Source organism: Macaca fascicularis, chromosome 19, assembly GCF_037993035.2.
Source record: "Macaca fascicularis isolate 582-1 chromosome 19, T2T-MFA8v1.1".
Lineage (NCBI taxonomy): Eukaryota > Metazoa > Chordata > Mammalia > Primates > Cercopithecidae > Macaca > Macaca fascicularis.
In genome coordinates, this window is record NC_088393.1 from 45,521,515 (window position 1) to 45,538,999 (window position 17,485).

The window sequence follows — 17,485 nt, forward strand, 5'->3', positions numbered from 1 at the left end:
ACACCCCAGATCCCCAGTCCTATTGGATCTGACACCTTTTCCCCCCTCAGCTTCTCTGATCCGTGGCAATCGTAGCAACTGTGCCCTCTTCTCCACAAACTTGGACTGGCTGGTCAGCAAGCTGGATCGGCTGGAGGCCTCATCTGGTAGGAGAACCCCAGGGAGTGGGACAGAGGCTTGTGGGAGAGGATGACCATGGCGGCTTCACCTCTCATTCTGGGCACCCTGGCAGGCATCCTGGAGGTCCTGTACTGTGTCCTCATTGAGAGTCCAGAGGTTCTGAACATCATCCAGGAGAATCACATCAAGTCCATCATCTCCCTCCTGGACAAGCATGGGAGGAACCACAAGGTTGGCCCCTCACCCCTGACCTCTCATTCTCTGAACTCTGAACGCTGACCTCTCCCCGGGGCCCCAGAACTCCACTCACTCCCTCACTTCCCTCCTCCATCTCATCTCTCACCTGTACGTCACTCCCACTGGCTTTCATCTCAAGACGGGGGTCTCAAACAATGGCTCTTAAGTTGATTCTGGGCCACATATATGCCTGGTTAGATCTCTGAAATGTTTTTTGTTTTTGTTTTTTGTTTTTGTTTTTGTTTTTGAGACAGAGTCTCGCACTGTCTCCCAGGCTGGAGTGCAGTGGTGTGATCTTGGCTCACTGCAACCTCCGCCTCCTGGGTTCAAACAATTCTCCTGCCTCAGCCTCCCGAGTAGCTGGGACTACAGGCACATGCCACCATGCCCGGCTAATTTTTGTATTTGTTTTTTTTTTAGTAGAGATGGGGTTTCACAATGTTGGCCAGGATGGTCTTGATCTCTTGGATTCGTGATCCACCCACCTCAGCCTCCCAAAGTGCTAGGATTACAGGCGTGAGCCACAGGCGCCTGGCTGTTTTTTTTTTTTTTTTTTTTTTTTGAGACGGAGTCTCACTCTGTCACCCAGGCTAGATTGGGAGTGCAGTGGCATGATCTCGGCTCACTGCAACTTCCGCCTCCCAGGTTCAAGCAATTCTCCTGCCTCAGCCTCCCAAGTAGCTGGGATTCCAGGTGCCTGCCCACCACCACGTGCAACTAATTTTTGTAATTTTAGTAGAGGCAGGGTTTCACCATTTTGGCCAGGCTGGTCTCCAACTCCTGACCTCAGGTGATCCACCCGCCTTGGCCTCCCAAAGTGCTGGGATTATAGGTGTGAGCCACCATCTCCTGCCGGTGGCGCTGAAATGTTTTTAAAATTTTTAAATATTATAGCCTTTAGGTGGGCTGTGTGCATATATATATGTATATATACATACATACATATATACATATACATATATATATACACACACACTCTGTAGTTTGCCACAGCCCTACAAGTTCCTATTGCGTGATTTCTCTTTTTTTTTTTTTTTTTTTTTTTTTTGAGACGGAGTCTCGCTCTGTCGCCCAGGCTGGAGTGCAGTGGTGCGATCTCCACTCACTGCAAGCTCCGCCCCCCGGGTTCACACCATTCTCCTGCCTCAGCCTCCGGTGTAGCTGGGACTACAGGTGCCCACCACCACGCCCGGCTAATTTTTTGTATTTTTAGTAGAGACGGGGTTTCACCGTGTTAGCCAGGATGGTCTTGATCTCCTGATCTCGTGATCCGTCCACCTCAGCCTCCCAAAGTGCCGGGATTACAGGCGTGAGCCACCGTGCCTGGCTCTTGTTGCATGATTTCTAACCACTTCACACATTTATTCAGTCTGTGCAAAAGTAATTGCAGTTTTGCTATTAAAAGGAATGACAAAAACCGGAATTACTTTTGCACCAACCTAATACATTTTCCACTTGGCCCCTAAAGACACAAGTTTGCAACCCCTGAGGATTTAAAATTTCATCTTGATTCCTGTGTCTCTCACTGGTCCTTTCACTCTGCCCTCTGACCTTTTACCTCACTACTCCAGTATCTCCTTCCTTACATTGCTGATACCTTAGCCCAACCCATGTGACCCTCCCTCAGCCTCTTGCCAGATCTTCCTCTTTGACCCCTGACCTTTCTCTGATCCCTGACCTTCCACTTTCACCACCTCCTTTCAGTCAAAATTGTCACATCTTATCCCGACGTGCTGTCCTTTCCTCCTGGCTTCCCTCCCTCCCAGGGTTCTTCCATAGACCCTGCCCTGGTGCCTGCACACCCTTTGACTTCTGACCTTGACCTTCAGGTCCTGGACGTGCTGTGCTCCCTGTGTGTGTGTAATGGTGTGGCTGTACGCTCCAACCAAGATCTTATTACTGAGAACTTGCTGCCTGGCCGTGAGCTTCTGCTGCAGACAAACCTCATCAACTATGTCACCAGGTCTGGCTCTTAACATCTGACCCCAGAACTCAGAACCTCTCAACCTTCTCCCTGACTTAGAGACTCCACACCCAGGTGGATGTCCCTTCGTTAATCTCCCACCCTAGGATTAACACCCAGTCCTCACAAATGTCCACTGTGGCCGCACGCACCCCTGGCATCCACTCCTCTTGTTCTGTCTTCCTGGCTCCATTTCTGCCTCTGATTCTCTTTCTCTCTCTCTCTCTTTCTCTCTCTCTCTCTCCTCTCTCTGTTTTCTCTTTTTGTCTGCCTGTTTCTGTCTCGATTCTTCCTGCATCTCTTTCTCCCTGTCTCTCTCCTATCTCTCTCTGTCTTTGGATGTCTGTCTCTCTCCCGCTTCCCACCACTTGGCTCTCCTCTCTGCCTCTCCCTCATCCCCCTCTCCTGTCCCATCTCTCCTGCAGCATCCGGCCCAACATCTTCGTGGGCCGAGCGGAGGGCACCACGCAGTACAGCAAATGGTACTTTGAGGTGATGGTGGATGAGGTGACTCCATTTCTGACAGCTCAGGCCACCCACTTGCGGGTGGGCTGGGCCCTCACCGAGGGCTACAGCCCCTACCCTGGGGGCGGCGAGGGCTGGGGCGGCAACGGGGTCGGCGATGACCTCTATTCCTACGGCTTTGATGGACTGCATCTCTGGACAGGTACCTGAACCCTGCCAGGGGACCCTCACCCCTGACCATTGACCCCAGTGTTTCTAAGACTCTGACCATACACCTTGGGGTTCTCAGGATCCTGACTCCCAGAAAAGATCAACTTTTGACCTTTTATTCCTCATTTCCCAAGACCCTAACCCCAGAGTTTCCAGCTTCCTAGCTCTGACGTGTATCCTCGTTACCTACAGAACTCTGATCCCTGAGTAGATGTGACCTCTGACCCTAGATATCCCAGAAGACCACTCAGATTACTGTGATCTCTGATCTTTGACTTTTGACCCCAGGATTATTTATTTATTTATTTAATTTGTTTTGAAATGGAGTCTCACTCTGTCGCCCAGGCTGGAGTGCAGTAGCGTGATCTCGGCTCATTGCAACCTCTGCCTCCCGGGTTCAAGCGATTCTCCTGCCTCAGCCTCCCGAGTCACTGGGATTACAGGCGCCCACCACCAACCCTGACTCATTTTTGTATTTTTAGTAGAGACGGGGTTTCACCATATTGGCCAGGCCGGTCTTAAATTCCTGACCTCAAGTGATCCATCCGCCTTGGCCTCCCAAAGTGCTGGGATTACAGGTGTGAGTCATTGCATCCGGCCCCCAGGAGGATTTAATCTCTGGCCCAACAGCTCAGAATCCTAACTTCAGGGGAATCCTGACCTCTGCCCTTCATTTCAGAGCTACAGGAGCATCCAAGGGAACACTTTCAATTAGGGTTTACAAGTCCCCACAGGAGCCTCCAATATCTGTCCCTTTTGGTATCATTGGTTCCGTGGGACCTGTGACCTCTGACCCCTCTCTGGTGACTTCGACGCAGGACATGTGGCACGCCCAGTGACTTCCCCAGGGCAGCACCTCCTGGCCCCTGAAGACGTAGTCAGCTGCTGTCTGGACCTCAGCGTGCCGTCCATCTCCTTCCGCATCAATGGCTGCCCTGTGCAGGGCGTCTTTGAGTCCTTCAACCTGGACGGGCTTTTCTTCCCTGTTGTCAGCTTCTCGGCTGGTGTCAAGTGAGAACTCGCCCCCGCCCCTTGGCCAGTCCTCAGTCCTAGGACTGACCCGAGACAGCTTCCCAGTCATTCCATGGCCTCCCAGCAGGAGGCCGGGACACTGCAGTCTGCCATCAAGACTGACCAGTGGCCACAACCCTTACTTGAAGGTCCCAGGGACCTCCACGTGACCCCAGACTCTTTCCAATGACCTCAGATTCTCCCTAACTCCATGTCCTTCTAGTAACCTCTGAGATAGTGATCTCAGACTCTCCTAGTGGTCTCTCGACAACCCAATATTCTTCCAGTGACCTGCCAACGACCTCATACTTTCCCAATAACTCCAGAATCTGATGATGATCGCATGACTCCAGACCCTCCTTGACTCCCCAATGACCTCAGACTCTCCCAATGACTCCAGAATCTGATAATGATCTAATGACTCCAGACCCTCCTTAACCCCCTAATGACCTCAGACTCTTCCAATGACACCAGGCTCTCTCAATAATCTCTTAACAATGCCAGCATCTCCCAATGACCTTTCAATAGACCCAGACTTGCCCAGTGACCCTGCTCCCAAATAACCCCAGTTATTCCAAAGTTGCCTCAATAAGCCAGTCCTTTCCCAATCACCCCAAGCTCTCTGAATGTCCATTCAGTGGTGTTTGCGTTTATCTCATAATTATAACAGATGCTCAGTGACTTCTCAATGACCTTCTTCTTGATGTCCCCAAACCTTCCAATGTCCCCGAATGCTCTGTTGACCTGGGGTCTCCTCTGAAGGACTGTTCCATGACCTTGCAGTCATTAGAACTCTTCTGGATTAACCGCAGACCCTCCCACTCTGAACTCCCTGGCTCTTAATTCCCTTATGATATTCCTTTGACTCTAGACTTTCTTGTATGATTTCTAAATGATCTCCAGGAGACTATGACTGCCCGGTGACCTCAGGTCTCCCCAGAACTTTCCACTGATCCCAGGACTGCTTCCATGTCCCCCACTGACCACAGAGTGTCCCCTCTGTGATACCTCCCCTCAATGATCCACATTGTCCTTCCCCAGGGTGCGGTTCCTCCTTGGTGGCCGCCATGGCGAATTCAAGTTCCTGCCCCCACCTGGCTATGCCCCATGCCATGAGGCTGTGCTCCCTCGAGAGCGACTCCATCTTGAACCCATCAAGGAGTATCGACGGGAGGGGCCCCGGGGGCCTCACCTGGTGGGCCCCAGTCGCTGCCTCTCACACACCGACTTTGTGCCCTGCCCTGTGGACACCGTTCAGGTACTGCCTGCCCTGCAAACGTTTTCTGGTGAGGCAGGGTCTCTTAGGAGTCAGAGAGAGGGCTGGGTGCCATCGTTCACGCCTATAATCCCAGCACTTTGGGTGGCCAGGCACGGTGGCTTATGCCTGTAATCCCAGCACTTTGGGAGGCTGAGGCAGGTGGATCACCTGAGGTCAGGAGTTCAAGACCAGCCTGGCCAACATGGTGAAACCCTATCTCTACTAAAAATACAAAAAATTAGCTGGGCGTGGTGGTGGGTGCCTGTAATGTCAGCTACTCAGGAGGCTGAGGCAGGAGAGTCACTTGAACCTGGGAGGTGGAGGTTGCAGTGAGCCGAGATCATGCCACTGCACTCCAGCCTGGGCAACAAGAGTGAAACTCCATCTCAAAACAAAACAAAACAAAAAACAAAAATTAGCATGGTGGCAAGTGCCTGTAATCCCAGCTACTCTGGAGGCTGAGGCAAGAGAATTGCTTGAACCTGGGAGGCAGAGGTTACAAAGAGCCAAGAGCACGCCACTACACTCCAGCCTGAGAAACTGAATGAGACTCCATCTCAAAACAAACAAATAAACAAACAAAAACAACCAACATTTTGGGAAGCCGAAATGGGGGCCTCGCACTCGCCCAAAATTTCGAGACTAGTCTGAGTAACAAAGTGAGACCCCGTCTTTACAGAAAAAAAGTTTTAATATTTAAAAATTTAAACAATTTTTTAAAAGGAGTAAGAGCGTTGGGGAGCTGCCCTAGAAGCTGGGAACGTTGTTGTTTAACAGATGGAGAAACCCAGCACAGGGACGCAAAGGATTCTGTCAGTGCAGAATTGCAGTCTCAGGGAGTCCTCACCACTGCCCCTCAAAGAAAAGGTGGCTCACAGCCAGGTGCGGTGGCTCAAGCCTGTAATCCCAGCACTTTGGGAGGCCGAGACGGGTGGATCACGAGGTCAGGAGATCAAGACCATCCTGGCTAACACGGTGAAACCCCGTCTCTACTAAAAAATACAAAAAACTAGCCGGGCGCGGTGGCGGGCGCCTGTAGTCCCAGCTAGTCGGGACGCTGAGGCAGGAGAATGACGTGAACCCGGGAGGCGGAGCTTGCAGTGAGCCGAGATCCAGCCACTGCACTCCAGCCTGGGCGACAGAGAGAGACTCTGTCTCAAAAAAAAAAAAAAAAAGAAAAAGAAAAAAAAGAAAAGGTGGCTCACACCTGTGATCCCAGAACTTTGAGAGGCCGAGACAGGAGGATCGCTTGAGTCCAGGAGTTTGAGACCAGCCTAGGCAACATAGTGAGACTCCGTCTCTACTAAAAATTAAAAGTTAGCTGAGGTGATGATTCACAACTGTAGTCCCAGCTACTTGGGAGGCTGAGATGGGAGGGTCTCTTGAGCCTGGGGATTCGAAGCTGCAGTGAGGCAGTGAGCTATGACTGTACCACTGCACTCCAGCCTGGGTAACAGAGCATAACCCTGAAAAAAAAAAAAGGAAGGAAGAGAGAGAGAGAGAGAGAGAGAGAGAGAGAGAGAGAGAGAGAGAGAAAGAAAAAGAAAGAAAGAAAGAGAGACAAAGAGAAAGAAAGAAAGAGAGAGAGACAAAGAAAGAGAAAGAAAGAAAGAAAGAAAGAAAGAAAGAAAGAAAGAAAGAAAAGAAAGAAAGAAAGAAAGAAAGAAAGAAAGAAAGAAAGAAAGAAAGAAAGAAAGAAAAGAAGAAGGAAGAGGCTGGGTGTGTTGACTCACGCCTGTAATCCCAGCATTTTGGGAGGCTGAGGTGGGCGGATCACCTGAAGTCAGGAGTTCAAGACCAGCCTGGCCAACATGGTGAAATCCCATCTCTACTGAAAATACAAAAATGAGCCAGGCGTGGTGGCGTGCACCTGTAATCTCAGCTATTCAGGAGGCTGAGGCAGGAGAATCACTTGAACCCGGGAGGTGGAGGTTGCAGTGAGCCGAGATTGCACCTTTGCACTCCAGCCTGGGTGACAGAGCAAGACTCTGCTCAAAAAAAGAAAGAAAGAAAGGACTGTTATTGCCCCCAAATTACAGTTGAGGAAAGCAAAGCCCAGAAACGCTAAGTAATCTATGCAATTCACACAGCAGATCTGAACCCAGGCGGTCCGATTCTGAAGCCTGTGGTCCTATCCATTATGATTTTTTGGGCATATCTTCTATCCCAGGCCCCTCATGGCCCACTTTCCCTCCAAGCATGTCCCTACATGCCTCACTGCAGCCTTGAATCCCCAGGCTCAAGAGACCCTCCCATCTCAGCCTCCCAAGTAGCTGGGACTACAGTCGTGGGTCATCACCTCAGCTAACTTTTAATTTTTAGTAGAGACGGGGTCTCACTATGTTGCCTAGGCTGGTCTCAAACTCCTGGACTCAAGTGATCCTCCTGCTTCGGTCTCTCAAAGTTCTGGGATCACAGGTGTGAGCCACCTTTTCTTTGAGGGGCAGTGGTGAGGACTCCCTGAGAATGCGATTCTGCCCTGACAGAATCCTTTGCCTCTCTGTACTCCGTTTCTCCATCTGTTAAACAACGAGGTTCCCAGCTTCTAGGGCAGCTCCCCACCGCTCTCACTCCTTTTAAAAAATTGTTTCATTTTTTAAATAGTAAAAAATTGTTTAGATTTGTATTTTTAGAAGAGAAGGGGTTTCACCATGTTGCCCAGACTGGTCTTGAACTCCTGACCTCAGGCAATCTGCCCCCACCTTAGCCTCCCAAAGTGCTTGGATTACAGACGTGAGCCACCACGGCTGGCCCCGGATAATTCCTTAATTCTGAGGATGCTAAGCCCTCACCTATCTGAGTGTCAACCCTGGAATCAAGGCGAGGGATGGGGAGCAGGGCTGCGGGATGGCGGGAAAGGGGGTGCTAGACGAGCCTTCCAGGGCTCACAGGTGTCCTTGGGAAGAGGGGTCATGATGGAGGAGGGTAGAGGGATCTTGGGGATCTCAAGAACGTCCCTGTGCCCTTAGATCGTCCTGCCACCCCATCTGGAGCGCATTCGGGAGAAGCTGGCGGAGAACATCCATGAGCTCTGGGCACTGACCCGCATTGAGCAAGGCTGGACCTACGGCCCGGTGAGGCGCTGCCTGCAGCCTGCGGGAGGCCGGCTAGACTTGTGGTGCCAGGAGGGAGAACGGCTCACTGGCGGGGAGGAGGGAAGGACCGCAGGGCACCAGGGGGTCCTTGGACTGAGGGTGGCACAACTAGGGTTGGAGGTCAGGGGTCACGGTCTGGGCATGCGGAGAGTGGGGAGGAAAGGGGAGGCTGAGGAGTTGACCCCGCGTTTTCTTCAGGTTCGGGATGACAACAAGAGGCTGCACCCGTGTCTTGTGGACTTCCACAGCCTTCCAGAGCCCGAGAGGAACTACAACCTGCAGATGTCGGGGGAGACGCTCAAGTGAGGGCCCAGAGGAGCGGGCGGCTGGGGCCGGCCACTGGTGCAGTGAGGGAGGGAGGCATGGAGAGCCGGGGCAGGAGGTAGAGACTGAGAGAGAGAAGGATGGAGGGGACGAGGATTGTGAGACAGAAACAAACGGGGAGTGGCCGGGCACGGTGGCTCACACCTGTAATCCTAGCACTTTGGGAGGCCGAGGTGGGTGGATCACTTGAGGTCAGGAGTTTGAGACCAGCCTGGCCAACATGGTGAAACCGCATCTCTACTAAAAATACAAATATTAGCCGGGCGTGGTGGTGTATACCTGTAATCCCAGGTACTCGGGAGGCTGAGGCAGGAGAATCGCTTGAACCCAGGAGGCAGAGATTGCAGTGAACTGAGATCACACTACTGCACTCTAGCCTGGGCGACAGAGAGACTCGGTTTCAAAAAAAAAACAAAAAACAAAAAACCAAAAAAAGATGCAAACAGAGAGCAAGAAAGAGACAGAGGCAGAACGAGAGAGAAAGAAAAGGCAGGGGTGGAAAGAGAGAGGGATGCAGAAAGAAACATGAGAAACAGCAGACGGGAAAAGACAGACATGGTCAGTTATACAGACAAAGATGCAGGGAAAGACGGAAGTCACGAAGCCTGAGGCCAGGATCAAGAGAGACGGGGCCAGAGCATCCCAGACACTGAAGCAGCAGAGGTAGAGGGAGCTGGAGACCCTGAGGCCTTGGGAGGAGATGGGAGCAGAGAGCTCTGAGGGGTGTGACCTGTTGCCCCGGCTCCCCCACCCCCAGGACTCTGCTGGCTCTGGGCTGCCACGTGGGTATGGCGGATGAGAAGGCGGAGGACAACCTGAAGAAGACAAAACTCCCCAAGACGTGAGTGTGGGCGGCCAGGTCCTGTCTGGGGATGGACTGGGGGCTGGGGATGCTGTACTAAGGGCTAGGGAGGTTGAGGGATCTTGTGGGGAAGTTCAGGTTAGAGAGAAAGGAGCCTTGGGTTAGGGCAAAGGTCACAGGGTCAGGTCTCTGTGGTCAGAGGGGAATGTCCAGGATTGAGGAGTTAGGAACTCCAGAGAGAGACAGAGAGTGTGAATCCAGGATCCAGGGTCAGAATCCACCCAGAATCAGGGAAAATGAGAGCAGAGGTCACATGTCCACGTAAGGGGTAAGGGGCCAATGGTAAGAGGTGAGAATCTGGAGGTTGTTGGAGTTGTGTAAGTAAGGGATCCTGAAATTATAGATGAGCAGTTACAGGTCCTGAGTTCAGAGGTCAAGGACTCCAAACCCAGGGGTTTGGGGGTGATGAGGCCTGGGATCAGAGTAAGAAAACTCAAAGTGGGCTGGATGAGGTGGCTCACACCTGTAATCCCAGCACTTTGGGAGGTTGAGGCAAGAAGATCACTTGAGCCCAGTTCAAGACCAGCCTGGGCAACCTGGCGAGACCCCTCTGCGAAAAATTTAAAAATTAGCAGGGCTTGGTGGTGGGACATGCCTGTAGTTCCAGCAACTTGGGAGCTTGAGCTGGGAGAATTGCTTGAGCCCAGGAGTTTGAGGCTGCAGTGAGCCATGATTGCACCACTACACTCCAGCCTGGGTGACAGCACGAGACAAGAACCTCAAAAAACACAAATAGCTGGGCACAGTCGCTCACGCCTGTAATGCCAGCCCTTTGGGAGCCTGAGGTGGGCAGATCACCTGAGATCGGGAGTTCGAGACCAGCCTGACCAACATGGTGAAACCCACTCTTTACGAAAAATGCAAAATGAGCCAGGCGTGGTGGCGCATGCCTGTAATCCCCGCTACTCAGGAGGCTGAGGCAGGAGAATCGCTTGAACCCAGGAGGTGGAGGTTGCAGTGAGCCAAGATCATGCCATTGCACTCCAGCTTGGGCAACAAGAGTGAAACTCCGTCTCAAAAAAAAAAAAAAAAAAAAGGAAAAACCTCAAAGTTAGGGGTGAGAGGTCCGAGAGAGTTCCAGGGTTAGAGATAGGGGTCCCAAAGTCAAGACAAAGGGGGCCAGAGGCCACTGATGTCAAAGCCCTTGCTAGGGTCCCATGATCCTAGGCTCAGAAGCCAGGGATCTCAAAGTTTATTCTAAAATTTCATAGAACTGCAACATTAGGTCAAAGGCCGGAAACGCCAAAGCTGGGACAAGGGTCAGCAGTCAGGGATCCCGTACAGTGCAGAGCCCGGAAGTGGAGGTGAGGACCTTGTCCCACCGAGTCCCTGCCATGCCTGCAGGTATATGATGAGCAATGGGTACAAGCCGGCTCCGCTGGACCTGAGCCACGTGCGGCTGACACCGGCGCAGACGACACTGGTGGACCGTCTGGCAGAAAATGGGCACAACGTGTGGGCCCGAGACCGTGTGGGCCAGGGCTGGAGCTACAGTGCGGTGCAGGACATCCCCGCGCGCCGAAACCCACGGCTCGTGCCCTACCGCCTCCTGGACGAGGCCACCAAGCGCAGCAACCGGGACAGCCTCTGCCAGGCCGTGCGCACCCTCCTAGGTTACGGCTACAACATCGAGCCTCCTGACCAGGAGCCCAGTGAGTGCTCACCCCTGGCCCTGGCCGCGACTCCTACCCCAACTCTGACCCCAGCCCCGACCCCTGATCTCTGACTTCACTCAACCCCCAAATGAGCTATATCTCTTTTTTTTTTTTTTTGAGACGGAGTCTCGCTCTGTCGTCTAGGCTGGAGTGCAGTGGCCGGATCTCAGCTCATTGCAAGCTCCACCTCCTGGGTTCAGGTCATTCTCCTGGCTCAGCCTCCCGAGTAGCTGGGACAACAGGCGACCGCCACCATGCCCGGCTAATTTTTTGTATTTTTAGTAGAGACGGGGTTTCACCGTGTTAGCCAGGATGATCTCGATCTCCTGACCTCGTGATCCACCTGCTTCGGCCTCCCAAAGTGCTGGGACTACAGGAATGAGCCACCTCGCCCGGCCCAAATGGACTATATCTATCACATCGAGCAGACTGACCTCTACCTGAAACTCTTACCCTTACCCCAGTTCCAACTCGGAACCTGGTGGAACCACTTCCCTTGACCTGACTCCAGCCCTGCCTGGGCTGACTGCAACCCAGAGCTGTCAGCCTAGGAACCCAATGAGTGCCAACCCCACCCTTGACTCTGACTCCTGACCTCTAGCTTTGACCCCTAATCACTAATCTCTGAACTGTAGCTACCACATGGAGGCACCCAACCAAGGGCTTAGAGAGCCTGTCATCCCTACCCCTAACCTGACTCCTGACCTATCACTGGCTTCCAATCCCAGCCTTGACCCCAAACCCTGGCCATGGTCCCCCGCCTTCAGTTTCTCAACTCTTGGCCCCAACCAAGAGTTTCCATCCCTTCCATAACCCTGGCCCTGACCCTCCAATCCTGGTCTCAACCCTTGATTCTAATAAACCCTAATCTTGACCTTTAACCCCAGACCATAACTCTGACCAGTCACTGACTTGACTTTTTCCTTCTATGTCTCTGCCAGTATCCCTGTTCTCTGAGAACTCTGACTGCTACAGAGATGGGGGTCTCTCTCAACAGGTCCCTACCTCTCTCTGACTATTCTGAGGTTCGCCAATTCTCCTCTAACTCCAAGAAATTGACCCTCTTCCAACAGTTCCCCAAAGCCCTTACTGTCCCTGGTCTCTTCTACCAACTTCTCAATGTCTTAGGATCCACTTTCTCCCCAGCCCCTCTGACTCTGCCTGGCCTCATTTATAGGTCAGGTGGAGAACCAGTCTCGTTGGGACCGGGTGCGCATCTTCCGGGCAGAGAAATCCTATGCAGTGCAGAGCGGCCGCTGGTACTTCGAGTTTGAAGCAGTCACCACAGGCGAGATGCGAGTGGGCTGGGCGAGGCCCGAGCTGAGGCCTGATGTAGAGCTGGGAGCTGATGAACTAGCCTATGTCTTCAATGGGCACCGCGTGGGTACCTCCCTGGGCACCATTCTGCCAGGTCCTGTGGTCTCTCCCACAGCTTGTCTACTCTGGCCCTGCCTCTGTCTGTGCCTCACTCTGTCCCCACTTCCTGCATCTACTGTACCACTCATCTACCCATCCATTCATCCATTCAACCATGATCCATCCATCCATCTGTCAGACATCCATCTATCCAACCAACAATTCATCCATGTATCCATCCATCCCTCATCCATCCATCATTCATCCATCCATCCAACCATCCATCCATCATCCATCCATCCATCCATCCATCCATCATCCATCCATCATCCATCCATTCATCCAACCATCCATCCATCATCCATCCATCCATCAATCCATCCATCCATCATCCATCCATCATCCATCCATCCATCCATCATCTATCCATCATCCATCCATCCAACCTTCCATCATCCATCCATCCAACCATCCATCATCCATTCATCCATCCAACCATCCATCCATCTATCCATCCATCCATCCATCATCCATCCATCCATCCATCCATCCAGATAACCAACCATCCATCCATCCATGCAACCATCCATCATCCATCCATCCATCCAACCATCCATCATCCATTCATCCATCCCACCATCTATCCATCCATCCATCATCCATCCATCCATCCTCCATCCATCCATCCATCATCCATCCATCATCCATCCATCCAACCATCCATCATCCATCCATCCATCCATCCATCCATCATCCATCCATCCATCCATCCATCCATCCATCCATCCATCCAGATAACCAACCATCCATTCATCTAGCCAACATAGGGAGACACCATCTCTACAAAAAATAAAAAAATTAGCCAGGCAAGGTATGCACATATAGTCCCATCATCCATTCATCCATCCATCCATCCATCCATCCATCCATCCATCCATCTGTCGTCTATCCAACTGACCAGCCAACCATGCATCCATCCATCCATTCAACCATCCATCCATCATCCATTCATCCCTCATCTGTCCAACCAACCATCCATCCATTCTTCCAGCCAACTGTCCATCCATCCATCCAACAACCGTCTGTCCATCCAACAACCATTTATACAACCATCCTTCCCTTCCTCCATCTGTCCATCATCCATTTATCTATCCTTGCACCTACTTAGACTTTCTTCTTTCTCTGCATCAACCCAGGTAGATTCTCAACTTTCCAGTCATTCTTCTGTCCAGTCATATACTCAACTTCTCATCCATCCATCTGTCTCCTTAGCCACTCATCTATTTTGTGCACAGATATAAGCATATATGGATCTGTATGGGGGACACTGATAGGTTCATTTTTCCTTTCCATCCCTCTGCTTACTGCTGCTTCCAGCCCCCCACTACCACTTTGGTGGTCTGCATAATGCCAGCCATGGCAACAGCAGAGAACCCAGGCAGAAGGGATGAGTGGGGAGAAAAATTCTTGTGATCATGGTTGCAAATGTGAGGAAAGATGGAGACACTGTGGGGTGACCCCTCTTCCATACCACATGCCCTGAACCTGACACTTCGAATGTCTGTCTTCATATATCTCTCCCTCCCTGCTTCCTTATCTCTCCATTTCTCTGTGTGTCTCCCCACACCATGTCTTCTCTGGCCCTCCTCACAGGGCCAGCGCTGGCACTTGGGTAGTGAACCATTTGGGCGCCCCTGGCAGCCGGGCGATGTCGTTGGCTGTATGATCGACCTCACAGAGAACACCATTACCTTCACCCTCAATGGCGAGGTCCTCATGTCTGACTCGGGCTCCGAAACAGCCTTCCGGGAGATTGAGATTGGGGACGGTGAGTGCTGAGACCCCTTCACGTGCCCTTTCTTGTTTTCCTCTGTCTCTCCCGACCCTGCACTGCCCTTCTGCCTCCAGCTCTCCCAGCCCTACCTCCTCCCCTCGGCTCCCCCTGCCCTGCCCACCTGCCCTCACCCCTGCCCATCCATCCGCTCCCACCAGGCTTCCTGCCCGTCTGCAGCTTGGGACCTGGCCAGGTGGGTCACCTGAACCTGGGCCAGGACGTGAGCTCCCTGCGGTTCTTTGCCATCTGTGGCCTCCAGGAAGGCTTCGAGCCATTTGCCATCAACATGCAGCGCCCAGTCACCACCTGGTTCAGCAAAAGCCTGCCCCAGTTTGAGCCAGTGCCCCTTGAACACCCTCACTATGAGGTAAGGACTGAGCCCCCTCAATGCCTTCTCGTCTGCCTCCAAAGCTCATTCTTTCCACAGTGCTCTTCCTTGAGTTTCTCTTTTCCCTCCATGCTAGCACACAAACCACGTGGAAGCAAGTGTCAGGGTAATGGGCTCGCGGGCTGTATGACTCGGGGTACAACTTTGGCAAACCATAGCTTCCTGAGGTCCAGGTGCCTCACCTATAAAACAAGGGAAACCCTGCCTGGGCAACAAGCAAAACTCCATCTCTAAAAATAAAAAAAAAATTAAGTCTAGGCACGGTAGCTCATGCCTGTAATCCCAGCACTTAAGGGGGCTGAGGCGGGAGGATCCCTTGAGCCCAGGAGTTCAAGACCAGCCTTGGCAACATAGGGACGATTTTGGAGGTCGAGACCAGCCTAGGCAACATGGTGAAATCCTATCTCTACCAAAAATACAAAAATTAGCCAGGCTTGTTGGCTCGTGCTTGAACCCAGGAGGCAGAAGTTGCAGTGAGCCAAGATCGCACGATTGCACTCCAGCCTAGGTGACAGAGCGAGACTGTCTCAAGAAAAAAAAAAGAGAGAAGAAGAAGTCTGAGAACAAAGGGATACCCCATCTCTACAAAAAATAAAAAAATTAACCAGGTGTGTAGTATGCACACATAGCCCCGGCTACTCAGAAGGCTGAGACTGGAGAACTGCTTGATTCCAAGAGGTCAAGGCTGCAGTGAATTAGCCAGATGTGGTGGCACATGCCTGTAATTCCAGCTACTTAGGGAGCCAAGGCAGGAGACTCGCTTGAACACGGGAGACAGAGGTTGCAGTAAGCCAAGATCGTGCCATTGCACTCCAGCCTGGGCAAGGAGAGCCAAACTCCATCTCAAAAAAAAAAAGTTAAAGGCTGCAGTGAGCTGTGTTCACACCACTGCACTCCAGCCTAAGAGACAGAGCAAGACCCTATCTCACAAACAATTTTTTTTAATAAATAATTTTTAAAACTCAGGAGGTGGAGGTTGTAGTGAGCTGAGATTGCATCACTGCACTCCAGCCTGGGCGACAGAGCGAGACAAAAGGAGACAAAGAAACAAAACAAAAGGACTCTGCAAAACGAGTTTTAAGTATGGGAACGTCCAGTTGAGGTCTGAGTTTTGGAAAGGTCCCTATTGGCAGTGGATTGTAGGAGGTAAGAGTGCAGTCAGAAGGACCTTAGAGGTGGCTGGGATGGGGCAGTACTGCGGAGTGGATGCGGAGTTCCTGACACCTGCCACTACCAGATATCCCCAGCCCAAGGCACAGCATGCTACACAGCAGTGAGAATGAATACATGGAAATACACACAGCCATGTGGACGAATCTCAGACATAATGTCGAGTAGAACAAGCCAGAGACAAGACGGCACAGGCTGTGGGATTCCATTCACAGAAAGTTCAAGAACAGGCAGAGCGGATCTGTGGTGTGCTAAGTTGGGAAATTGGTTACTATGAAAGAATAACTCAGAGACATTGTTAGTTCCTTTGAATGCAAATCACAGGAGGGAGATCAGTCAGTAGACTGTCGCTAAAGAGCAAAGGCTGCTTGGATGCGGTGGCTCACGCCTATAATCTCAGCACTTTGGGAGGCCAAGGTGGGAGGATCACTTGAGCCTGGGAATTCAAGACCAGCCTGGGCAACATAGCAAAACCCTGTCTCTACACAGAATAAACAAAATTATTCGGGCATGGTGGTATGTGCCTGTGGTCCCAGCTACTTGGGAGGCTGAAGTGTGAGGATTGTTTGAGCTCAGGATTTCGAGGCTGCAGTGAACCGTGGTTGCACCAGTACATTCCAGCCCAGGTGACAGAGCAAGACCTGTCTCTAAGAAAAAAGAGTGAAGGCAGAAACCAGATTTATAAGACAGAGGGGAGAAAGAGGATAGAAAAGAAACCCCTAAATAGGGAGTCTGAGAACAGGCGGGGCTCGGTGGCTCATGCCTGTAATCCCAGCACTTTGGGAGGCTGACGTGGGTGGATCACCTGAGGTCAGGAATTTGACACCAGCCTGGCCAACATGGTGAAACCCCATCTCTTCTAAAAATACAAAAAATTAACCAGGCATGGTGCCGGGCGCATATAATCCCAGCTACTCGGAAGGCTGAGGCAGAAGAATCGCTTGAACCCAGGAGGCAGAGGTTGCAGTGAGCCAAGATTGCACCATTGCACTCCAGCCTGGGTGACAGAGCGAAACTCAGTCTCAAGAAAAAAAAAAAAAAGATTCTGAGAACAAAGAATTTTGTATGCATAGTTTTGGGGCAAATTCATTGGCTGGCAAGGAGTACCTAGGTTCATCTTGGCAACTGGTCCTTGAAGAGGTTAACCTGAGGAGGGGCATGAAAGAGAACAACTTTGTCTTTTTTTTTTTTGAGACTAAGTCTCGCTCTGTCACCCAGGCTCAGCTCACTGCAAGCTCCGCCTCCCGGGTTCACGCCATTCTACTGCCTCAGCCTCCGGAGTAGCTGGGACTATAGACGCCTGCCACCACACCCAGCTAATTTTTTGTATTTTTTTTAGTACAGACAGGGTTTCACTGTGTTAGCCAGGATGGTCTCGATCTCCTGACCTCGTGATCCACCCGCCTCGGCCTCCCGAAGTGCTGGGATTACAGGCGTGAGCCACGGCGCCCGGCCCAAAAGAGAACAGCTGTCATTGTTTACCGAGTCTCTAGAAGACTTTCGAGAGTCCATTGCTTTTGTTTTTTGTTTTTTGAGA

The 17,485-nt window shown here is 51.7% G+C and overlaps 1 protein-coding gene across 10 annotated transcripts in view; it reads left to right on the forward strand.

The window, feature by feature from the left end:
- Nucleotides 1-17,485, forward strand: part of RYR1 (ryanodine receptor 1) — a 158,231-nt gene that overhangs the window by 22,432 nt on the left and 118,314 nt on the right. For all 10 annotated transcript variants that reach the window (XM_065536557.2, XM_065536561.2, XM_065536559.2 and 7 more), the window contains 13 exons: nt 51-146; nt 233-351; nt 2,187-2,320; nt 2,746-2,987; nt 3,814-4,006; nt 5,048-5,264; nt 8,234-8,338; nt 8,558-8,661; nt 9,441-9,524; nt 10,890-11,197; nt 12,378-12,580; nt 14,210-14,384; nt 14,549-14,757. In XM_065536557.2, coding sequence (XP_065392629.1) covers nt 51-146; nt 233-351; nt 2,187-2,320; nt 2,746-2,987; nt 3,814-4,006; nt 5,048-5,264; nt 8,234-8,338; nt 8,558-8,661; nt 9,441-9,524; nt 10,890-11,197; nt 12,378-12,580; nt 14,210-14,384; nt 14,549-14,757 — 2,189 coding nt within the window. The remainder of the gene's footprint in view (nt 1-50; nt 147-232; nt 352-2,186; nt 2,321-2,745; nt 2,988-3,813; nt 4,007-5,047; nt 5,265-8,233; nt 8,339-8,557; nt 8,662-9,440; nt 9,525-10,889; nt 11,198-12,377; nt 12,581-14,209; nt 14,385-14,548; nt 14,758-17,485) is intronic.